Below are 25,426 nucleotides of genomic sequence, written 5' to 3' on the forward strand. Positions count from 1 at the left end.
CCAAGTAGGAGCGGAACCACTGCCAAGCAGTGCCTCCAACTCCCAACTCCGCGAGCCTCTCCAGAAGGATACCATGGTCGATGGTATCAAAAGCCGCTGAGAGATCAAGGAGAATCAACAGAGTTACACTCCCTCTGTCTCTTTCCCGACATAGGTCATTGTACAGGGCGACCAAGGCTGTCTCAGTGCCAAAACCGGGCCTAAAACCCGATTGAAATGGATCTAGATAATCAGTTTCATCCAATAGCGCCTGGAGCTGGCCAGCAACCACCCGTTCCAAGACCTTGCCCAGGAATGGAACATTCGCCACTGGCCTGTAGCTGTTAAAATTGTCTGGGTCCAAGGAAGGCTTTTTCAGGAGTGGTCTCACCACTGCCTCTTTCAGACAGCCCGGGACCACTCCCTCTTGTAAAGAGGCATTTATCACTTCCTTGGCCCAGCTACCTGTTCCATTCCTACTAGTTTTTATCAGCCAGGAGGGGCAAGGATCCAGTACCGAAGTGGTTGCACGTACCTGTCCAAGCACCTTGTCCACGTCCTCGAGTTGAACCAACTGAAGCTCATCCAACAAAACAGGACAAGACTGTGCTCCGGATATCTCACTAGGATCTACTGCTATAACTTGAGAGTCTAGGTCCTGGCGGATACATGAGATCTTATTCTGGAAGTGATCGGCAAACTGATTACAGCGGGCCTCCGATGATTCCACCGTGTCCGGAGGGTTTGAATGGAGAAGCCCCCGGACAACTCGAAAGAGCTCCGCTGGGCGACAAAGAGATGATTTAATAGTGGCAGCAAAATGATGTTTTTTAGCTGCCTTCACTGCTCCTACATAGAGCTTAGTCGAAGCACTAACCAGCGCATAATTGTATCCGTCGGGAGTTCGTCTCCATTTCCGCTCAAGCCTCCTCCTATCTTGCTTCATCGCTCTCAGCTCCGGAGTATACCATGGAGCTGTATGAGCTCTACACAGGAGAGGGCGTGCAGGAGCGATCGTGTTTACAGCCCGGGTCATCTCCGTATTCCACAGAGCGACCAGGGCTTCAGCAGGAGCGCCAGTCCTATCAGACGGAAAATCCCCCAGAGCCCTTTGAAAACCTTCAGGATCCATTAGACTCCGGGGGCGGACCATTTTAATAAGTCCCCCACCCTTGCAGAGGGAAGAGGTTACTGAAAGTCTAAACTTCAGCAAGCAGTGGTCTGTCCATGACAAAGGGAGTGTTGTAAAACTCCCCACATCCAGATCACTTTCCCCATGCTCAGTAGCAAAAACAAGGTCTAGAGTGTGCCCCGATACATGTGTTGGACCACTAACATATTGAGACAGCCCCATGGCTGTCATGGAAGCCATGAAGTCCTGAGCCGCGCCAGACAAAGTGGTCTCGGCATGAATGTTGAAATCCCCCAGTACTATTAGTCTGGGGGACCTCAACAATATATCCGAGACCACTTCCGCCAGCTCAGTTAGGGAAGCCATTGGGCAGCAAGGTGGGCGGTACACCAAAAGGATTCCCAGCCTGTCCCTCTGGCCCAACACAAGGTGCAAACACTCCAGGCCAGTAACTGAATGAACATGGTGCTTGGTGAGTGAGATGGAACTCTTATAGATGACAGCAACCCCACCTCCCCGACCCTCAGATCTACCATGATGCTGAACCAAGTACCCCGGTGGGCAGAGCTGAGAGAGACCAACTCCTCCCTGCTCACCCACCCAGGTCTCAGTTATACATGCCAGATCGGCTGCCTCATCCACAATCAAATCGTGGACGAGGGAGGTTTTATTATATACCGATCTGGCATTTAATAACAGCAACTGGAGATCTGCGAGTTGGCTGATAGGACTACCAACGACCTTGCGGGTCGACCTATTGCTTGTCTAGTTATATCTCTGATCTCATCAACCTCCTCTCTCATAAAATCCCCTATTTCTTTCAGCTCCTGCTTCATTTTGCCAAATTCAATTTTCATCTCTTGTTTGCCATGTCTAAGTTCTTGTTTCGTTATCTCAATTTCATCCATTATTTTCTGAAACATATTTACTTCCAGGGTCTCAGCCACTTTCTTAATTGTCATTTTTAAAACCAAGAAGAAAAAAACCCTTCAATTTCCAATATAGCACTATTCCCAAGCAAAGAGCAATTTATTTCTTTTTCCAGCCACAAAGGAGTTAATATTCCAAACCTGATGACATCATAATGTAGACAGCACAAACTGCCTTATCTCTTATGTGTCCAAGAATGCAAAACAAATTTAGTTTACAGCATCCAAATAGTTAGTGGCATAAAGAACAAGCAGATTCGTCAAAATGAAATAGACCAGAAAAAATAGTCCCAGACATATAATACTCAAAAGTTCATATAAATCAAAATTTTTCTCCTCAGATTAGATATCTCTCATCCATTTGTATCTTTATAATTCTCAATTCCAGGCCAGCTTTTTGCAATAAAAACAAAGATAAGCTATTTCGATTTCCTTCCGCCTTAATTCCGTGTATAAAAGAGAAAAGTTATAACTCCCCCAGGGATTCTTTACTGCTGATTCTTTTAACAAATCTCTTTACTGCAACAATTTAAGCCAAATGATAAGGATAGAAAGAAGAATGCTTGCCTGTTAGAATCTGTTTTTCTTTGAAGAAAAGAAAAACGTCTCGCTTCATCAGTTTGAGCTTGCTTGAAATTCCTTGGCTCCATCCAATGTTGCTGGCTGGTCCTTCGTTCATAGGCAATCCTAATGAATTCAAGTCCCCCAACAAATACAACGAAGCTTGTGGATGATCTCTTCGTTTCTCCCTTGCCTGGGAGAAAGTTTTTACTAGTCAAAAAAAACCTTTTGACTGGTTTTAAAACTGAAAAAGCTTCCTCTGAGACGAGAGCTCGTCTCAGAGGCAGGCACAAGCGAAGCAATCCTTCCTGGAAGTAAGTTTCATATAGATGTTAAAAACATCATAGGAAACAGAATGGACCCTTGTGGGACCCCACAGCCCCAAAGCCATGGAGCCAAGCAACAACCTCCTATTACTATATTCTGGTAGCAGCCCTGCAGTAGAAGTGGAACTACTGGAATACAGTACCTCTCATTCCCACCTACTTCTGTCACTCCAGAAGGGCTCCATGGACAATGATGTCAAAAGCTGCTGAGAGATCAAGGAGACCCAATAGGGTCTCATGGCCCTGTCTCTCTCCCAATAAGGTTGTCAGCCAGGGCCACCAAGGTTGTTTCTGTGCCAAAACTGGGCTGGAAGCCACACTAGAATGGATCTAGATACTCTGCTTCCTCCAGACATGCCTGCAGCTGGCTGGCCACCACCCTATCAATCACCTTGCCCAAGAAGGGAATATTAGAGACTGGGTGGTAGTTTTTTAAAACCTCTAGATCCAGGAAGGACCTCTTCAAAAGGAATTGCACCACCACCTCTTTCAAGGTAGTGGGCATAACTCCCTTCCATAGTGAGGCATTGGTCACTCTCTAAACACATCCAGTAAAAACCTCCTACTTTTACCAACCATGATGGGCAGGGATCAAGAGGGCAAGTAGTTGGTGTCGCTGCCACAAGTGCCCTGTTCACATCCTTGGGCTGCAACAACATTTTATTGCGGTCAGCCAACCATTAAAGAAAATACAAATGATATAAATACATAGTCACAAAATCAAAAAAGCAGAGGTCAGGATTTAAGAGCTAGCAGTCATTGAATGTCTGACAGATAAACTATTGCTACCTATTCAGTAAAGGATTTGTTGGAGCCCCCAAGGAAAATACTCAGAAGGGTCTGTAGGGATTGACTGGGAAACTGCATTCTAAGGGAGTAGATTATAAGTTGTCTCGCCCCTTGATAAAATCTACAGTAAAAAAAACACACATGGTAAACTATTTCAGGTTCCAATTGATTACATGGACAACAGCTATCCTTAAAAATAACTTTAGCAAATTTGCCATCTAACGTCTTTGAAGGTAAAATGTTAAAACATGCCATCAGAAGAGCTCTTCTATACTTAGTTATTGTTGAAAAACGTAAGTATGGTGTTCGCTAATAGGCAAAAAACCTTGTGGTTTAAGAACGTACCTATAGCCCACAGATATTTCTATCACACTTTAAAAAGAAGGGAATTGGGCAGCTATAGTGAATGCACCAGGGAAGCAGGAGACCTGACCACCTCTCTGAGATATTGTACTGCCCTGCAAATTTGTCAAAAGGCAAGCATAATTTGGGTTGGTATTTCACAGTCCAATCCACTTCCTGTGTAGCTTGGAAAAATTGCTAACATGTGCCTCTGAGCTGTGATTGGACTGTGAAAGACTAACCAAAATTGAGAAAGGAGATCAGGTCTCCTGCTCCCCTGGTGCATTCACTATACCTGCCCAATTTCCCTGCTTTTTAAAGTTTGATAGAAATATCTGTTGGCTATAGGTATATTCTTAAACTGTAAGGTTTTTTGCCTATTAGTGAATTTCTCTGCTTTTTAATCCGGGAGGTAAGAATTTAATTGTTGGTGATGTTGTTGGTAATTGTTGTAAACCGCCCAGAGAGCTTCGGCTATGGGGCGGTATACAAATGCAATAAATAAATTCACCCCCCAGTCACCAGATGCCCTCTGTAGCAAAAACCTGATCTAGGGTATAACTTGCAATATGTGTTGGGTGCATGATGTATTGTGTCAGCCATGAAGTCCTGAGCCAGCCTAGACAAGGCAGCATCGCCATGGATGTTGAAGTCCCCCAGGACTAATGTCCCAGCTCACCCACCCAGGTTTCCATAATACACACCAGGTCAGCCACAATCAAATTGTGGATGAGAGTTGTTTTATTGTGGACTGATCTAGCATTAATTAACAGCACTGCCTGGGTGAGAGGGCAGGTCACCCAAGTCACTAATGGGGGGAGGCTGAGCCAGGGCAACAGGGGTTAAATATCTACTCCCCAGTCTTTTATGATAATATTGCCTACCCCCCTTTTCATACCTCCCAATCCCCAGGACCCTGGTTATAGCAGCTCCATGAACCTCCCACACCTGCTCCCTCTGACCCAGGCACATAATGCTGTTATTGATCTTCCTCTCTGTTCCAACTGCTTACTCTGAACAGGAGAGTTCAATATCACATTAACCATTCTTCAAGTATCCTGCATATATGCTCATGAATGGTTTCCATATTCTCACAATGTCATCATTCCTCAGCATCCCTTCTCTCCCCAAGAGGCTGGGTTAGGCATATATACACCCTCCCAATTGTTCCTGACTCTTGCACAGGAATAAACCCTATCATCAATCAAACACACCAGAGGGATAGGGCCCTTACCCAAGTGGCTCCCAAAGGGACCACATTTGGGAACCCCTTTGATGGCAGCCTGCCACCCAAAGCAGCATTCTTTTTAAGTTTCTGTGGCAGTGTTTTGAAGCAGACTTTGCACTGTTAATGAATCATACATGTGTATTCAGAAGTACATCCCATTGAATTTAATTTAATGGGGCTTCGTCTGAACTAAGTGAGTAAACTGCTTTGGAACATCTGTAGGTGTGATAATCTGTTTTGTATAAATATATTTGTTCCTGTTGTAGTACGTAACAGCTGGATTTCTGAAGGGTTGTTCTAACCCTGAGGTATGTTAGATCCTATTATACAAAACATCTTCCACTGCTATTTAGAGGCTTGGCAGATAGAAATTGTTTCATAGTGATAGAATTACATGATACACTTGTAACTGTCTGCAAGTGTAATTTAAGTAGGCAGAATATTTGCCAAAACCAGGGTTAGCCACCAAGAAAAGAGTGAATTAATTAATAGCAAAAGCTGTCCTTTTTATGAAGAAGAGGCTTCTTGCAATAATTTCCTCCCAAATGTTAGGTCGTGTTTTTCTGCAGTATTCAGTATCCATGCAAGAGTTCTCTGTTATTGAAAACGTGTTTCCTTTAAAAATGTTTTAAATTTATTTATCTTTTACATTTGTTTCCTGTCTTCCTCAGGGAAGCATACATGCAGTGATTATTATGAAAATTCTGGTAATTAGATTAGACTGAAACATAGTAGGTGGCTTAAGGTCTGAGTGCGGATTTGACCAGTTTTCTCTAGTCCAAGTCCAACACTCTCACCACAAGACCAAAGAACCAGCATTATGGTCATGTTTGATCAATATTATGAAACAAGTGGGATCTGCAACAAATGTTGCAGTGGGTCCTTACTCTTGCTCAGTGTTCCTGCCAGTGAACTATGTGTTCTCCCAGGATACGAGCGGTAAGGAGCCCAATCAGAGCAACCCCCCCCCCCCCCAGCATGCTGATATCTCAGCTTTTTTTCTCGGTGCCTTGTTTGGCTCCCTTTCTATCAGCACTCAGCACTGAAAAGACAAAAATAAGGTGAATAAAAACAATTTAAAAAGTTAAAAGTATGAAACGAGGAAAGGGCATTTGAAGAGACGATTTCAATCAATAGCAAAACATAGAAAACAATCCTGGAGGAAATAATTCTTTAAAGGGTAAGTCTTTGGAATGTATTCTGCAAATCATGTCACTGCTTATAAAAGTCATCAGGCACTTTATAAAATGAAGCTATGGTTGTTTCTCTTTCCACTGAACAATCTAATTTTAATATAGGCTTTCTTTTCTATTTAGATTGGGGCATATGACCAGCAAATATGGGAAAAATCTGTCGAACAAAGAGAAATCAAGGTAAATTTTAGCTTTATTATTTATTGTTTTATGATACTGAACATCATACTTCCTATCCTTAATAAACTGCTTTCAAATCAGTTAATTTGTTACACAATTCCTATGCGGAGGATTCTGGGGTATGCTATGATTTTTTGTGCAGTGTATGAACAGTGTCTCTTGGGCCTAGTTCTTGTACTATAATACTATGTGCACTCGAGAACATGTTCTTCAAATGTGTACAGTATTGTAGGGGAAAGTCATTAAGTGGGTGGGAAGCTTCTGGTCAGCTTGCCTTCCATTATTTATCTTCTTGCTGAGGAACTCCAGTAAATTCTGAGGAGTCACATGGCTCCCAGGTGTACAGTTTGAAAATCACTGATACGTTGTAATTAAAATTTACTTTGGAAAAACCATGTTGTGGCACAAGTTTTTATAAGCAAAGGACGTTCCAGTTGTGAATTCTTGCTTATTTTATTATTTACCATGTAGCAATAGTAAGGCCTTATTAAGGTAATTCTTACAGATCTACAGTATTTTTTTGTAATTTTAAATCAGTTCTACTGAAATGAAAAACTGACATGAGAGGCAGATTGAATGTGGCGGTGGGGTGGGGGGGAGGACATTTTATAGGTCCAGGAAATCTTTATCTTATGGAACCTTGGACAGGGTTTGTGTCTCACTTCGGTCCAAACTGTCATTTGGTGTGGTTGTGGAACATAAGAAGCTTCCTTATGCTGAGTCAGACCAATGGTCTATATGGCGCCCTATTGACTACAATGAAAGATAGTGGCTGTCCAGGGTTTCAGGGAGGGAGTCTTTCCCAACCTAACCCGCAGATGCCAGGGGTTGAATTTGAGAGCTTCTGCATAGGTAGCAGATGCTTTACCATTGAGCTACAGTCCTTATAGGTTTTTATGTAGAGGAACATCCCTTAGGGGAAGCAGCAAGACTCTAGGTATCTTATTTGGGGAGTACTGAGTTCCAGTACTCAATATATACTCTCTATATACTCAATATACACTATATATTTAGGTGTTTTTAGTTAGTACTGCACTAAGCAGTGTTCTTCATATGCCATATTATATATAATTCCCTTCATGTTTTATGTGAATTTTTGTCACATATCACTGACTATCACATGGTTACCTTTATAGTTCCAGTTTACTTTTCCTCCTTTTTCATCCTGTCATTGTTTTGAACAGTTTATTAAATTGGTAAGTACTTAATGATGGAAATTTGTGTTAAAACCGCTTTTGTTGATTAACTGTCTCTGCATCTTTGTTGTGACTAACAAAATCCTTTAAGTATTTCATAAGCTAGTAACTACTTTGAAAGCATCTAAATGCTTTAGCACCACATCTCCATTCTATTTAAATAATTAGGCTAAATATAGTAAAAAATAAATAATTAAGTTGTGATCCTATATACATTTACCTTAGATTAGGTTCCATTGAACTCTGTGTGACTTGCTTCTAAATAGACATTCACAGGACTACGCTGTTAGGTTCACTCTAAAGAGTCATCCACTTTTCTAAAGAGACAAGAAACTGTAATATTGGGATTATTATATATCCCTGCTTTCTTGGAGAGGGCATAATACCATCTGGTGTTGCTTCCAGTTTTTGGCCATGTACTATAGTTCTGACAGCATATCTCATATACTTTTGTTTATTAGTTCAACGTCCCAAAATTCACCTCCTCATTTTCAAGGAATGATATGGGAAGCTACTATTAGATTCCAGCTCTGAAAGTGCACTGGCTAAAAAAATTAAAATCAAGCTTCTGCTGGTCTGCTGTGAGCAGACTATCTGGGGCCAAATGGCTTGTTCCACAAAGCCCTCTAACTAGTGAGAGTCCTTTTAAACAGACAGGAAGACACTGTGCAATTCATTGCTCACCTTTACACTGTTGTCTCTGTGCAAGGAACCAACTGGCAAATATGCCTGTCTGATCATTCCTCTTGCTGTTGCCTGCCTGCCTGCACTTATGTTCAGTGTGAGGCTGGCAGCCATCACTGTACTGTGTTGCATCAGCGGGAAAACACAGCTGAGCGATATGATGTGTATGTTACCTGTGGTATATCTTCTGTCTGGGAGAGAGATGGAGAAGTGAAACAAGACTGACAAGACTGGCTACATGTACATTCATTTTCTTTCCTAACAGAAGAAAGAACACACTGTGGTAGCGGGCAATTGAAGCAGAGGGTGGTGGGAAAATCATTTTGTTACTTATTACAAAGGTGCAATATGGCTCACTTATAATTTGCTTTTGTGGAAGTGTATAAACACTTCAGCTTCCCTCAAACTAATCCAGTTGATGTCATAAAGATTTCTCCTGAGGAAATTATTTTAGATCTCATTGGAGATCATAAGAACAAGCCAAAAATTGTGTTCCAGAAGCAAACCAAAGGTCAATCTGGTCAGGCACTCTGTCTCCATCATTGGCTAACCAGATGCCCCTGGGAACATTACAAACAGGAAAGAAGCAAAATAAAAGCACCAACAAACATACAAAAATGTAATGCATCAGCTTTGGAGATGCAGTCTTGATTGCAAGTGTTGCCACCACTCATCAAATGCTCACAGGCACAATGTTACCAAATTCTTCCAAGCTACAGAGGTTGGACTGTGAGAGACCAACCCAAAGAGTATTTGCATTTTTACAAATGTATAGGGCAGAACAATATCTCAGGGAGGAGGTCAGGTTGCCCGCTCCTCAGGTACATTTACTATAGCTGCCCAATTTCCCTGATTTTTAAAGAAATATCTGTTGGCTATGGGTACATTCTTAAACTGCAGGTTCTTTTGTCTGTTAGTGAATCTGCTACCTGACAGTTTAAACTCTCATAACATGGAAGAGAAGATAATTTCATATAGACAATATTAATAACTTTGTAAATTGATATAATGTTCCACTTGATCATCCTTTTTTATAAATAAATTTTTATTAAATTGTTAAACATTACAAATAAAATAATCAGCATGATGGTGACATAAGACCATACATAAACCAGATATACTAAAGCAATTACTTAGAAAGCAGTTCAAGTACACATTAACCTCTTTGAATTAGACCACACCAATTGCCTAGGTGATTCACAGCCCAGTCATTTTTGTCTTGCTTCACAGAGGCAACACTTTGATTCTCTTCTCATTTTCGTTGCTCAATGTGTTTAATTTATATTTCGCATTCTCTTTAGTGACACACTCATAAGGTAGGTAACAGAAAAACCAGTAAAAGTATAATAAAAACATTAGAGCAGGATTAAAACATATAAGCATTAAAAGAGAACATTTGGATTAACCTAAAGAAGTGCAGTAAAACATCACTAAAGTTTTCTATATATTTTGCAATATCATTTTGATGGGGTGAGCAGAAATGTGCACACAATTCTACATCTGGGCATGTTATAGGTTTATATAATGGGACTATTTCCTGGCTATTTTTAATTATTTAATTATTAATTTCATTTTGTTTATTTTATTTTCATCATTTGCCAAATTAACAATGTCCTCCAGGCAGAAGTCTTCAGTCACATAGAGCTTGCTTTTATCTTTGTATTCCTTTCCCAATAATTCCTAACACTAATTTCTTTTACTGATGTAGTACTAATATCTCATTCAGTGTTTTTTCACTATGACCGCAGGATGTTTCCTGGATTGTTGGTAGTCAATTCAGACCCCATCAACATATGTGTGAAGTTAGGTTTTAGTTCTGATGCACATCATTCTGATCTCTGCTTTTGTTGGATCTCATCTGCTATTCTTTTGTTCTTTCACCCAGTTTGGAAATACATATTTTGGAACTCTTGACAATCTGTTAGGGATTGTACCATCCTGAATAAGGGTCATCTGCAAACTTGGCTGCTACCCCAGTATTCACATTTTAAGTTATGCCACTTTGGGGTGACTGGGAAGCTCTCATAAAGATATGTCAGCAGCTGAAACTGGGAGTGATTTGAAGTTTCCAGTCCCATAGATTCATAGCGAGTCCGTCACTTGCAGTAAACAATCAAGTTTTCCTTTGGACAAAATGAAAGGGAAGATCTCCTTTCTATCAAGAACTGGTTTAGATATCATGTTAAGCCGAACCATGGCTTAGACCTGGGTAGTGCAGCAGCAGCAGGACTGAGGAGGAGCTGGCCATGATCTTCACTGTGGGAACCCACATATTTGCTTGTTCATGTTAAGCCATTGTTTGGTTTATTGTTAAGTGAAAATGGGCCATTATCTGAATTACTCAACAACAGTTACAGAATCTGCATAGGTAAACTGCAGTAACTAGAAAAGCCCACAATATGTCTTTACTGTCATATTCCCAAATTTATTTCTACCTTCTGCTTCCTATGTGTTGTTAACCAGCCTCTTACTGTTGAGAGAATCTGTCCTCCTGGCCTGTGGCTGCTAAGATTGCAGATTTTATTTGGGCTAGTGCCCAGTTGACTGATGACTTGTTACATGTTCTGCTTCATTTTATCACTATATGTCAGCTATTTTTGTTCCACAACAAAATAATGTCTCAGGAATATGTCTCTTTCAGTTTCATCAAATTTTTCTGCAATTTTCCTATTTTCCTTTTGTACTCCAGTTATGTATTTTGTTCTATTGTTCCCATTGCATTCCCTGCAACCAGTTTTTTTTTCATTTTTATATCGCTATGAAGGTGCTCATAATGTTCTTTCTTGTCTTGTCTTATTGTCAACTTATGTTTGGCTTGCAAGATTTTTCACTTGGTGTGTGTGTGTTTACAGGAAGTAATACTGCCTTTTGTAGCTTTATTGACTCTGCTGTTTAACAGAGAATTGTTTGAACTTGCCTTTTTAAATGCGTTTTATGTTTAACTTGAACCCTTATCATTTTAAATAACCTCCAAGTGTCCAGAAGGCTTTCATTCTCTTAACTACCTTTTCAACTTCCTTTTAACTATAAGTGGAGCTCTGCATTCTCTTGGCAAATCTGTAATCTATTGTGCCTGTGGCAGTGAAGCTTTTGACACTGATTAGTTGAGCTGAGCTGATTGCATGGAATGCTGTAAACATCCCTACTGCTCAGGGTACAAAGCTGTCAGTGTTTACAGAACCAGTTCTGTGAGAGAAAGGGATTTTTTTGTTTTATTTGTTGAACCATTTTTAGCCTGCTCTTCAACTACAAAAAGGATTTCTTAAAACAAAAAAGCAAAAAAAAATTTTTTTTTTCTACAGCATCTGGCAATGATTAAAAGCAGTTACCAAAATTAATAAAATTCTTCTATAGAATACAGTGGCGAGAAAAAGTTTGTGAACCCTAGTGATAATTACAGAAATTCCATAGTTTTACCATGATAGCCTTTGTGAATCAAAACTGGTCCAATAGGTTTTATCTTAACCAAATCCATGTCATGTGAAATAAAATGATGTGTAAATTAGGGAAACGAGTACATAAGAGTCAGGGTAGGTACAAAACTAAGTGAACCCCAAATTGCATCAGCTCAGTTAAAGGGAATAATTAGAATCAGATGCTTAAGAAATTAAGTAGGTCTGCAGGGGTGAGTTTGGGAGGCCCTACTCTATAAAAGTACAGTATCAGAAACTTTGTGAGTTTGGTCTTCACCATATGGTCATGTGGAAACATGTCATGTCACGATCAAAAGGCATCTCTGAGTACCTCAGAAAAACATTTATTGCTGTTCATCAGTCTAGAAAGGGTTACAAAACTATTTCTATGGATTTGGGACTCTACCAATCCCCTGTTAGACAGACAGTCAACAAATGGAGAAGGTTCAAGACCACAGTCACTCTACCCAGGAGCGGTCGTCCTACCAAAATCTGTCCAAGAACAAACCAGCGCATCATCCAGGAAGTCACAAAGAATCCCAGAGTAACATTCAAGTATATGCAGGCCACTCTTGCCTTGGTTAATGTGGAGTGTTCATGACTCAATGATCAGGAAAAGACTGTACAAGAATGATGTTCATGGGAGGATAGCCAGGAGGAAACCACTGCTCTCTAAAAATAATATTGCTGCCCGTTTGAAGTTCACTAAAGATCACATAGATGAGCCCCAAGACTTCTGGTACCATGTTCTCTGGATAGATGAGTGAAAGGTAGAATGTTTTAGCCTCAATGAAAAATGTTATGTTTGATGAAAAACAATCACTGAGTTCTAACAGAAGAATCTCAACCCAACCATCAACCATGGTGGTGGGAATGTGATGGTTTGGGCCTGCTTTGCTGCCTCACAACCTGGACAGCTTGCCATCATTGACACAATCATGAATTCTGCAGTGTATCAGAAGATTCTAAAGAAGAATGTCAGAACATCCATCGGAGAGCTGAAGCTGAATCGAAAGTGGGTCATGCAACACAACAGTGATCCTCAACATACAAGCAGATCTACCAAAGAATGGGTGTGGAAGAAGAACTTCTGTGTTTTAGAATGGCCTAATCAAAGTCCGGACCCAAACCTCATCAAAATGTTGTGACAGGACCTGAAGTGAGCTGTTCATACAAGGAATCCCTCAAATGGCACAGAGTTGGAGTAGTTCTGTAAGGAAGAATGGGCCAAAATTCCTCAAAACCGATGTGAGACTGACCAACAGTTACAGGAAATTCTTACCTAAAGTCATTGCTTCTCAAGAGGGTGCCACCAGGTACTGAATCTAAAGGTTCACATACTTTGTTGTTATTATGTGCCTTCAAGTCAATCACAACTTATGGCGACCCTATGAATCAGTGACCTCCAATAGCATCTGTCATGAACCACCCTGTTCGGATCTTGTAAGTTTAGGTCTGTGGCTTCCTTTATGGAATCAATCCATCTCTTGTTTGGCCTTCCTCTTTTTCTACTCCCTTCTGTTTTCCCCAACATTATTGTCTTTTCTAGTGAATCATGTCTTCTCATGATGTGTCCAAAGTATGATAACCTCAGTTTCATCATTTTAGCTTCTAGTGACAGTTCTGGTTTAATTTATTCTAACACCCAATTATTTGTCTTTTTCACAGTCCATGGTATCCACAAAGCTCTCCTCCAACACCACATTTCAAATGAGTGGATTTTTCTCTTACCCGCTTTTTTCACTGTCCAACTTTCACATCCATACATAGAGATCAGGAATACCATGGTGTGAATGATCCTGACTTTAGTGTTCAGTGATACATCTTTGCATTTGAGGACCTGTCTAGTTCTCACAAGCTGCCTTCCCCAGTCCTAGCCTTCTTCTGATTTCTTGACTATTGTCTCCATTTTGGTTAATGATTGTGCCGAGGTATTGATAATCCTTGCCAAGTTCAATGTCCTCATTGTCAACTTTAAAGTTACATAAATCTTCTGTTGTCATCACTTTAGTCTTTTTGACATTCAGCTGTAGTCCTGCTTTTGTGCTTTCCTCTTTAACTTTCATCAGCATTCGTTTCAAATCATTACTGGTTTCTGCTTGTAGTATGGTATCATCTGCATATCTTAAATTATTGACATTTCTCCCTCCAGTTTCCACACCTCCTTCTTCTTGGTCCAATCCCACTTTCTGTATGATATGTTCTGCATATAGATTAAACAAATATGGTGATAAAATACACCTCTGTCTCACACCCTTTCCGATTGGGAACCAGTTGGTTTCTCCATATTCTGTCCTTACAGTAGCCTCTTGTGCAGAGTATAGGCTGCACATCAGGACAATCAGGTGCTGTGGCACCCCCATTTCTTTTAAAGCATTCCATAGGTTTTCATGATCTACACAATCAAAGGCTTTGCTGTAATCTATAAAGCACAGGGTGATTTCCTTCAGAAATTCCTTAGTCCATTCCATTATTCAACGCATGTTTGTGATATGGTCTCCGGTACCTCTTCCCTTTCTAAATCCAGCTTAGATGTCTGGTATTTCTCGCTCCATGTATGGCAAGAGCCTTTGTTGTAGAATCTTGAGCATTCTTTTACTTGCATGGGATATTAAGGCAATAGTTCGATAATTACTGCATTCCCTGGGATCTCCTTTCTTTGGAATTGGGATGTATATTGAACGCTTCCAGTCTGTGAGCCATTGCTTAGTTTCCCATATTTGTTGACAAATTTTTATCAAAATCTGGACAGATTCAGTCTTAGTAGCTTGTAGCAACTCGATTGGTATGCCATCTGTTCCTGGTGATTTGTTTCTTCCAAGTATTTTAAGATCAGCACATACTTTTTTACACATGGATATTGACTGTTGAATTAATTGTGGATACATAAATGTTAACAGTCCATCATGTTTGTGGGTCATTTGTTTAATCAGATTGTGTGTTCTTTATCTAGGATTATGGGGTAAGATTAAGATCTATTAACATTTTAAATTGGAAATATGTGACAGTCCTAAGGGGTTCACAAACTTTTCCTCACCACTGTAGATGTTAAAACAGAATGTAGAGTTCTACAGGATTAAAATGCCCATTAAAACAGAAACCTTAAAGCCCTGGGTAATTCTCAATCTGGTGTGAAGAGGACATCAAAGTTGGTGCTAACTGATTGTCTGTAGGAAGTGGGTGTTGTCCAGTTTGGCTAGGGTTTCATGGAGGTCTTTGTAGTTTTGTGAGGCAGGCTGAACACACCTCATGAGATCAGAAAGCTAAAAAGCAAGGAGTGTTGGAGACAAAAAACGGAGAAATAGGAACCTAAAGGGAAGGATAGGTGAAGAAAATTTGGTTGGAAGAGCAGAGAAGAAAATTCAGTCTTAATATCAGGAGGATCTGTGTAGTGTCGCCTCCCTGTCACACAGTACAGTACAGTACTACACTAGTGAAGAGACAGATGACAGGACATGAAACAAAGCATGTGTTGTGTAAAGCAATGTGAGGAAACGAGGACTGCTAAAGACATGAGACTGTTATAAAGTACTGCAGCGAAACTTCATGTAGGGACAGTGCACTGTTGTCAGGAAGGGAATAGAGAAGCTGGGGATTGTGGGCCAGGGAGGTAAGGGGATATAGGTTTGATAGGTGTTCTAGAGTCTGACAGAGGAATCCTACTGGTTGTGGCTTCTGCTGTCGCCAAAGCCTTGTGACTTGGCAACTCTGAGGGACAAAAAGCTGGGGAGGATGATTCACATATTTGCTTGAACATGCCTGCCAATTCTTTGGCTGTAGGTTCCTCTATGGGTTTATTGGACTTCCTTGCCCATTTTCCATACATCTGTGTGTTGGAATTTGGTAGTACTGTGGCTACAGAGCCTAAACGGCATTTATTTTATTTATGCATTTGAGCTAATTTTATATTGCTCTTCAGTAAAAATTTCCACTGTGGTTTTACCAATTTCTGCCAGAATCTGATTAGGATTAAAATAAGTAGTCTCTCTTGTTGCATTTGATTCAGGGTACAGCTGAGCATTACAAACTGGACAAATTTATATTTGAAGCCATATAACTAGCACTACTTGTTATGGGGAACGTCAGTGGATATGCTCACCTGTCAGTGAAAAGAATGTTAAGTTTGTTACTGCTATCAGCAATTGTAGCATTTTAGATGGCCAGAACTATTGAGTTGTTCAGAAGAGCCATTGTGATTTGATGCTAAATTTTGCCATAGCTTCAAGGAGTAGCAGATACCTTGACAGAGATGCATATAGGAAACTGTATATGCCAGGAGAGATAGTAGCTAGATCAGTTTCTTCCTGAATATCTTGTGTGTGCTGATATTTTTCTCCAAAGTTACAACTTATTATAGGCTTATATAAATAGTTTCAACTATGGTGTGTTCCAGTTTTTCATTTACAGTTACCAGTTTTTTTGAGACTGTGTAAATTTTTACCAGTGACATACTTTCTTGTTCTTAGAAGACTAGTCTCTCACAAAGACAAACTTATAACACTTAGGAAGGGGCATATAATAAGTTGGCATCTATTATTGTACCACAAAATTTGAATGTCAAAGTCTAATGGGTGATGTTTCTTTGAAAGCCAAGAGGCAAAATTTAATAGATTTCAAAGTAAGTATCTTACTAACTTTAGCAAGCATGTGTATGTATATGTGGCTGCATCATTCAACTTAATTGACTCCCATAGGTGTTTTGGAAAATATAATAAAAGGGGCAGTAATTTTCATTATACTTTTCTGTTTGTTTTGCCAATATACCTGTATTCTTATAGCAACGTTTATTTTTAATTAGTAAAGACATTTGTAAATTGGAATCTTTCTTAAAAGTAGGATACAAATTTGAAATATTGCATGTATCAGGAGATAAGAACCTGGGAAATCTTAAGTTCAGCACAATTACTGACCCCTGTTTCATTTTAAAACTGTTTTTCCTTTAGTTGTAATAATTATAATCTAATATTATTCTCATATTACAGGGTTTGAGAAACAAGCCAAAGAAAACTGGACATGTAAAGCCAGATCTCATAGATGTCGATCTTGTACGAGGTGGGAATAAATCTCTTAAATATGGAATGTAATATTGATCAGTATGTCAATTTATGATTTTTTTACTTTTTTTTTTACTAGAAAGTGTTGGTGCAATGGTGATTGGACAACACCTATTCCTACCAGAAGATATACAGGAGTGTGTGTTAATGACTCAAGCCAGTTTGTACCAGTGGTGACTGGTGGGTCCATGTCAATGGGGAAGTGGAATCCGCTCCAGGTTTTACTTATGAGGAACTGTCCAAGGTTCTGAAACCTATTCCCACAATAGGTTCAGCACCTTAGACAGCTCCTTTAAAGTTCAGACTAAAACTCAGAGCAGATTCCATTGCCCCACTGACATGGAACTACCAGCTGCCACTAATTTGTACTATTGCCCAGATGGGGGATATTGCCTAGCCTAGTTGTACCCCAGGGTCACCAATGGTTTTGGACCAAACATTTCAAATTTTGAGACAGTGCTGGGGACACCAGTCACAAAATAGCTCCCATAGGGCCATGGCATAACACAAAATTGGAAGAGTGGTCATGGTGAAGCTTTTCCCATAATTGTATTTCCATACCAGAAAAGGCTTGACCTATTGAATTTCTGCCTGCCACACAGCTGTTAAAGGAACAAGAACCCTGTTTTTCCCCAATGCCAATCCTAAACCAAATTGTAAGCTGCCATGTTGTGCCCATTTACCTGGAAGTAAGCCCAATTAAACTCCAAGAGACTTACTTATGAGTAGACATGTATATCATTGTACTGTAGGTTAACTATACAGTGAATTCTTAATGAGTCCCTGGTCTTTAACTACTGCAAAGCAGAAAACATACCTCTTTGCAAAATTTTCACATAGGCCTTTTGTGGGAAGAGGGATTTTTTAACATTCACCCATACTCATTTGTATAATAGTATCTGCAAAAAAAAAAAATTCCTAGGAACCACCTGATCTCAGATGAACCCAACACAGGAAAGATACATCCTAAGTTGCTAGGGAAAAAAGAAGGGCAAACTAGGAAAATTCCAAGGACCAGGAAAAAACACAGAAGCAGACAAAGTGCATTAAAAGGGAGGGCAAACCATTCTTTAGGACCCCAGGGATCCCTGTTGCCTGTTGTTCAAACAATTTACCTATCAGTCACAGCTCTGACTTCACTTATTGGCTAATAAATGAGAGGCAGGAGCAACCAAGCTGGCTCATTTCACATACATTGCTTGGAAGGGTCCCTGCACATGTTGCTCCACAACATTCTATCTAGGGGAAAGCTCACATTCTGGGCTATCTGCTGGGGTTGCCACTGAAGGTCATCATGGGACCCACAGGACCTCATCAGTGCACAGCTCATTGTGACATGGGCATTTGTGATGGAGACACTCTATGGACAGATTTCTGTGCAACTGATGAGAGCAAACTCGAATGCTGCCCAAATGAGTGTGCTCAGATTTTTTTAAAAGACCACGGATACCCTGGATTGTAAGGTTAACTTCTGAGTGATAGCTTGCAAGGCCAGGACCGCAGCAAACTTGTATCTGTATTAGTATAGTTTTTGGTGCTATATATACCCATTCCCAAGTAGTTTTTCCCTTGAGAACAGTGCAATCCAGGTAGCAGGAAACAATTCTAATAAAAGTAGCCAAATCACAGATAGCTATTATATGCTGTATTGCTTTAACATCGTCTGTCTGGAGTGTGATCTCGAGATGAAGTTAGTATCGTAAGACCTTTAATGATTATTATTTCATGATTATAACCCCTGATAGTGCTCAAGATTAGAGACATTATTAAGTAGTAGAGCATTGTTAGCAATGCCAATCTTAAATTGATTGCTATACATTGCATATCCTTAAAATATTTCTTTAGTATCATATTTAGCATACTATCACCAATCACTTTAAACAGATTAGTGTAAAATTATGCACTTAGTTTATCAAGAAGCACCACCCAAATGCCAGTTTCCTATTCTCTAGAGCTGCAAATCAAAAGAAAGCAATGGCAAACATGTTCCAGTCTTTCCATAGCAGATGGGCAAGCATGAGATCCCTGTAATCTATAGGAAATGGATTTTTAAAATTTTTTGTTATTCCTGAAAAAGCACTCTGATCTTTTCAAGTTCTGAGACAAGTAAATACAGGTCTTAGTTTCGTTCTGTTACTCCCTTCCTATAGAACAAAAATAGGGAGGCTGTGGCACTCCGGATGCTGTTGGATTCCACCTCCCATCAGCCCCAGCCATCATGGCCAATGATCAGGGATTATATGAGATGTGGTCTAGCAGCGTCTGGATGTCTACAGGTTCCCCATCCCTACTCTACAGGAAAGACTCGGTCTTGGGTTTTGTTTTGTTTTTTTGTCAATCAGCCAGTGATTCCCCCCCTTCTATATCAGTATTTGCATCTGTTACTGTAGTTATCTATTCTACAGGCACACACCCGCCAGGAACATATGTTGTCCTCTTGGATTCTGAATCACAAAGGCAAAAATATTGGGCTTTCACTGGACTTTTTCACTGAATGTTCACTGACTTTTTCACTGCAATCCTATCTACACTTGCCTGCTTTGTAAGGCCCATTGAATACAATGAACCTTACTTCTAAATAAACATACATATGATTGCACTGTTGTTTTAAATGGTAGAAAGACAAATTATTCAATATTCTGTTAAGTGTTTCCCATATATTGTGCTATGGCAGTCTGCATTTCCCAGCCTAGGGATGGTTCCCACATGTGGTTTCCTGTGCCAGGTGCATCTGTCATGTAGTGAAAAATATCTATACTGTCAAGTATCAGTACTTATTTTGCTGCCAATATACAGCTTTAGAAGTTCATAAACAGGAGTATGTCCATGTGAATATGTCAAATACTTCTCAAGTATATCTTAGTCAAATGATAAATGTAAATATTCTGTATTGCTATACAGCCTAAGTGATTTGTTTGTCTTCCATTTAGGCTCTGCGTTTGCTAAAGCAAAACCAGAAAGTCCCTGGACCTCTCTGACTAGAAAAGGAATTGTGAGAGTTGTTTTCTTCCCATTCTTCTTCAGGTGGTGGCTACAAGTAACATCAAAGGTTATTTTCTTCTGGCTCCTTGTCCTTTATCTTCTTCAAGGTATATATGGATGAAGTCATCAGTCAAGTAAATAACTTAATTAAGAAACTGACTAATCATATCTTCCAGAGTTCCAATGAGGCATTTCCATTTATTTCTTTAAAATCAGTTACCTCAAAAGTTAGATGTTGCTATAAGATCAAAGAAACTAAATTACATTGATTCCAAAAAATGTTAACTTATAAGAAAATACCTTTACAGTGTCAGAATAACCAAAAAAAGTTTGAGAGAAGGATATGTTAATCATGAGATTAACAAAGGAAAGAGAAAATAGTTGTTTAGGTTAAAGAATATACTAACTGTAAGATGCTCATTTACAGTGTTCATGTTTGAGCTTAGAAGGTGATTTCAAATCACAAGAAAATGATCTAAAAATGCATTATGTACTGACAGCTTATGATAGTGTTATAATTCTTCTTTTGTGCAGTAATATCTATATAGCAATGTTTACATTAAAATTGTTAAACATAAGAAGAGTCCTGCTGTATCAGACCACTTAGTCCAGCATTATGCTCCCACAGTGACTAACCAGGTACCTGTGTCCACTCCAACCAGGTGCCTACAGGAAACCTGCAAGCAGGGCATGGGCGCAGTAGCACTTTTCCCACCCATGTTCTTGTGCAACTGGTAGTCAGAAGCATACTGCCCCGGTACAGATGATAACATATAGCCATCATGACTAGTAGTTATTGATAGCCTTTATTTATTTTATGACATTTTTATGCCATCCCATAATATGAAGTTCTCTGGGTGGCTTACAGTAAATAAGTAAACAATAAATGAAATACAGCTAAAGCATAAAACTACTACAAAGAAGAAAAAAATATAAATACAACAAAACAGAACTCGCCAACCCCCTGAAATTTAAAACAGAGGCTAAATTATTTTAAAAGCCTGGTTGAACAGAAGGGTCTTCATCTGATGCCAAAAAGGTTATATAGATGATGCCAGGTGAGCCTTCATTAATTTGTTTAATCCCCTTTTTCAAGTTGTCCAAGTTGGTTGCCATCATTACATTTGTGGAAGGAATTCCATAGTTAAACCATGTGCTCTGTGAAGAAGTAGTTCCTTTTGGGTGTCCTGAATCTTCTACCATTCAGCTTCATTGGACGCCCCAAGGGAGAAAAACTGATCTCTTTCCCCATACTGTCTGTAATTTTATACACCCCATCATGTCTTCGTTTACCTACTTTTTTCCTAAGTTAAAAAGCCCCAAATGTTGTCACCTTCTGTTATAGAAGAGTTTGTTCAGCTCCCAATAGTGGTGCATGTGGTGTGGCAAAGCCACCCTCCCAACACTAGCATTGCTGCTGCTTATTTGGACAGGGCTAGAGTGGGGTGGCAGTGAGTTTGGGGTCTGCTGGTGCACCAGAGTGGCTGTAGCAATCTTGCCTATTCACCTGTGCAATCCTGACCTTGTCCCACCCCATCCAGGTAAGCAGCAGTGACACTTATACCAGGAGATCAGCTCTGCCCCACCACAGAAGTTGCAATTGCCAGCCGCTTGATCATTACTTATCTACAATGCAGCACTGCAATTAGTCAGTTGCACTGATACATTATTTCAGCTCTTTCAAAGATGCTGACAAGCCTAGAGGTACTCAGTGAACAAATTCATGCATATATTAAACATATATTATTGTAAGCACGTGCAATCCTACTTTGTTGTGACTGCTACAATGACTTTAATTTTTTTCCCAGTTGTCTTCTGAGATCAGTAAATCTGCAAATTGGTGCCAAACATTTTATTTGTCGAAAAGCATCTCTGTTTTTATGCAGTATAATATGATGTAATCTTGATTTTCCATTGCTTGATTTTATGGGCATTGTCACAACTACATCAGAAAACATTTTAATGCTGTAAATGGAACACTATTCAAAAAATTAAGGATTTAAGATCCATAGATTTCAGTGAGAGATTGATCACATGTTTAAATCTCCTGTGTTGTGCTTACCTTTGGTTGGACCATTCATACTTCTGATTTCAACAAATGACTTACAATTTATTACTAATATTTATTTATTTGTTTGTTATAATGATTAGCGCCATTTGTTGAATTATAAGTTATTGGTGCAGATTGGATGCTTCACTGATCCCTTTTTTATGTCTTTGAAAGTTGCTGCAGTAGTATTGTTCTATACAATAGAAGGCACACATAATATACCTCTGACTGAAGTAATAGGTCCTGTATGGCTCATGTTGCTCCTTGGAACTGTGCATTGTCAGATTGTTTCAACGAGAACACCTAAACCACTTCCAAGCACAGGAGGAAGAAGGCGAAGGTACGGTTTTTGTTAACATTGTGAGCCTTTTATGCATGTATTTACATAATTATTTTTTCATCATTTAAAATACTTTTGAAGGCTACTTAAAATCTGATATAATAGATTTTTAAAAATTGGATGGTTATGATTTTTTTTACTTAGTTCTGAAGTTCCTTGTATTTGTATTTGACCTCATGAAATTTTACTGTAGCTTCAAAACATTGGAGTGGTTACCCTGTAAATACTGTTGTGAAATGTTGTTAACTGCATCCAGTACAGATCAGTATCTTTTAGTGGAGAACAACATAATACAACTAATAAGGTTCAGCAGCCTATTAGTGATTAGTCAAAAGCTTTAAAGGCGTAATGCACTCATACAGTTGCTCTTCTGGTGATGTCTAGTTGACAGGGATGATTTTTGTGTTTCGAGAAAGTGGTGATAAAAACTTTTCTCATGTACAATAACAAACCATTTATTAAGGCAAGATTATGGCTGAATTTAAAGCTCTTTGCATGCTTACAAGAACGCTGACCATGTTGTAGTGCTAGTGAATGACACTTACAAGATACCTTCCACTTTTAATCTCTTCTGATGAAGGAAATTAAGGAAAGCAGCACATTTGGAAGTACATAGGGAAGGAGATGGCTCTAGTACCACAGATAACACACAGGAAGGAACAGTGCAAAGCTACGGTACAAGCACCTCTTACAGTATTGGCGCTGTCTTCAGAGATATCTGGCATGCCGCTTTCTTTTTATCAGGGTTTGTATTTTATTCAAGGCTATGTTTGTCTTAAAGATGCACTATCCATTTTCTGACAAAGTTATCATTCGTCTGTACTTCTGACATTCTTCTGTACATCCAGCGAAGCATTCCTGATATCTGTGTTCTATAGTTCTAGCTTTAATGTAACCCTCTCAAAGTATTTAGCACCTGTGGCTATGTTCTTCTTACTTTGGCAAATGACTACATCTCACTTTTTAAATGCCAGGTGAATATATAGAAACTGATGGTTTAGATGGAAGCTTTTGTGCAACCAGTGCTAAAGCACAATAAATAAAACTTCAGATCCTACTCCTCTAAAGCTGCTTGTTGTCTTACAGTGTAGGTTTCCTTATTCTGCTTGTATTATATTTTCAGTTCATTAATGCAATGGTCTTCCATCATTCTAGATCCAGGCTCTTCTTTCATTTGAGCCTGCAATATAGGCCCCATCTTTAGGGTCCCCCCTTCCTGATTTTACGTGCTGATTGTTTGCAGTTGTGAGGGGGAAATAGTCAGTATTTAGTTTGTGTCAGAACTGATCATTGAAATGGAACTTGAGCTAAGTCACAATTCAAAGACTGAGAATGAGAAGAAAGTCTGATATGGGGATATCTGATTACAGAGGCTTGATCAGTTGAAGGGTGGGGGCTACAGAATGGGGAATGTACATGCCTTTGTGCTGGAAAAACAAGATGGGATGTGAATGAAAATTTTGGGGAGGTGGTGGGAAGGGACCCTCTTCACCTGCCTCATCTACCACTGATCAGGTAATCCATTGTGGTCCTGAGGACCTGTCTCACTCTTTGTAGTTAAAACACTCAGAACAAACTAAAAAAATATACATTTGTTCTAGGCACCTCTGCCTGATTTTTTTAATGGTGACTCACAAAATGGAATTTTCCATTTCAGGCAAGCAATCAGTGATGGGCATTTCTTTTTTTAGCCATCCTTCCTCATACTAACAGAAAGAAGAGGATGTGATGGGAAGAAACTCACAGGGAACTTGTATTTCAACTACATGAAGATCTCACTCAGAATTTTTAACAGAGACTGCACCATTAGTGCAACTCAGCTTTAGAGTGGGTAATTGACACAGTTGTGGGTCATGTCCCATCCACTGAAGTCCTATGCAGCAGTGAAATGCAATGTCTGCTTGACACAATTTTTTATTGACTGGCAAGCAGCAAAAACAGTAGAGATATTTGCTCCAATTAGATTACAGATAAAGCTAGGCTATTTAAAAGCTAATATAAATCCCACAGAGGAAAATTATCGTGCAGTTTGCTTTTTGAACAATACATATGATCAAACGATGATGATTAATTACTTTAAAATTTATTCCAAATGTTTCAGGAAGCAAGTATAATAATGTACTTGTATTAGACAATCAGGGAAAAAGGATAGTGCCACTACATTTTGTACATTCAGCATTACTACATTAACATGTGTCACACCCATACTCTCAGATGATTACGCAGTTTCCTAAAAACTAAAATTATGGCTTATAAGCATCTGGCAGGCAGTTTAAGCACTTCAAGGCACTTCTCATCCCTCTTTAATTTGAAAAATAAATTTGTGCTCCTAAGCCTCAGCCAGTGCGTGACTTCAGTATATTATAATTTTAACTCTGTCCTAGTTTTTCAGTTTCAGTTTCCCTATATTTTTATGTTTTGATATGTATTTCAATATTATTGTACACCACTTCGAGACTTAAAGTAGAAAGTGGTACAGAAATATTTCTAATAAACAATCATTTTTATTTAAAGTAGGTCATTTTTCACTGTGTAAGGAGTTTGCAAGGTGTGTGGAAACTGCCATATTTAAATACATTTTGGCTGTGCAGCATCTTCAGTGAAATAGTAATCTAGTTGTGCAGTCACTGAATGTTGATAGCATCTGCAGTACAAAAATAGGTGTTTTGAAGATTCAGATTTTCCCTTTCTTCACCAAGTTTCAGAGTCCCAGGCGACAACTTTCTATGTAAATTGGCTTATATTTGTTTAAAGTGATGTGGTAGAGCTATATACCTTGTTGGAGGAAGTTCAAGGCTAGAATCTAACTTTTGTTTTGCAGGATATATTGCAAAATACAGACGTTTTTGGTTTTTTAAAAGGCTGTTCAGAAGGCGCTCTTAACATTCTGCATTTGATGTAATAAGCTTGGATCACCTGTGTGAAAACCCTTGAAGGGTTTACGTTAGTATAAGTGATTTTAAACAAAGTTTTAAATATTTTCTGCTTTTTAAAAAAAGTCTTGAAAGAGAAAGTAGAATATGATTCAGAGTGACATGTAGTTTTGTT

At 39.3% G+C, this 25,426-nt stretch overlaps 1 protein-coding gene across 7 annotated transcripts in view; it reads left to right on the forward strand.

Annotated features, from left to right (window-relative positions):
• The window catches only part of PHTF2 (putative homeodomain transcription factor 2), a 130,874-nt gene that overhangs the window by 46,633 nt on the left and 58,815 nt on the right, over positions 1-25,426 (forward strand). For 4 of the 7 annotated variants that reach the window (XM_061582137.1, XM_061582140.1, XM_061582139.1 and 1 more), the window contains exons 3-8: positions 6,603-6,659; positions 7,796-7,855; positions 16,935-17,004; positions 19,937-20,095; positions 22,213-22,378; positions 22,959-23,123. In XM_061582137.1, the coding sequence (XP_061438121.1) occupies positions 6,603-6,659; positions 7,796-7,855; positions 16,935-17,004; positions 19,937-20,095; positions 22,213-22,378; positions 22,959-23,123 (677 nt within the window). The remainder of the gene's footprint in view (positions 1-6,602; positions 6,660-7,795; positions 7,856-16,934; positions 17,005-19,936; positions 20,096-22,212; positions 22,379-22,958; positions 23,124-25,426) is intronic. The other 3 variants (XM_061582141.1, XM_061582142.1, XM_061582143.1) reach the window with 2 other exon arrangements.

The sequence above is a fragment of the Rhineura floridana genome, chromosome 8 (assembly GCF_030035675.1).
Source record: "Rhineura floridana isolate rRhiFlo1 chromosome 8, rRhiFlo1.hap2, whole genome shotgun sequence".
NCBI lineage: Eukaryota > Metazoa > Chordata > Lepidosauria > Squamata > Rhineuridae > Rhineura > Rhineura floridana.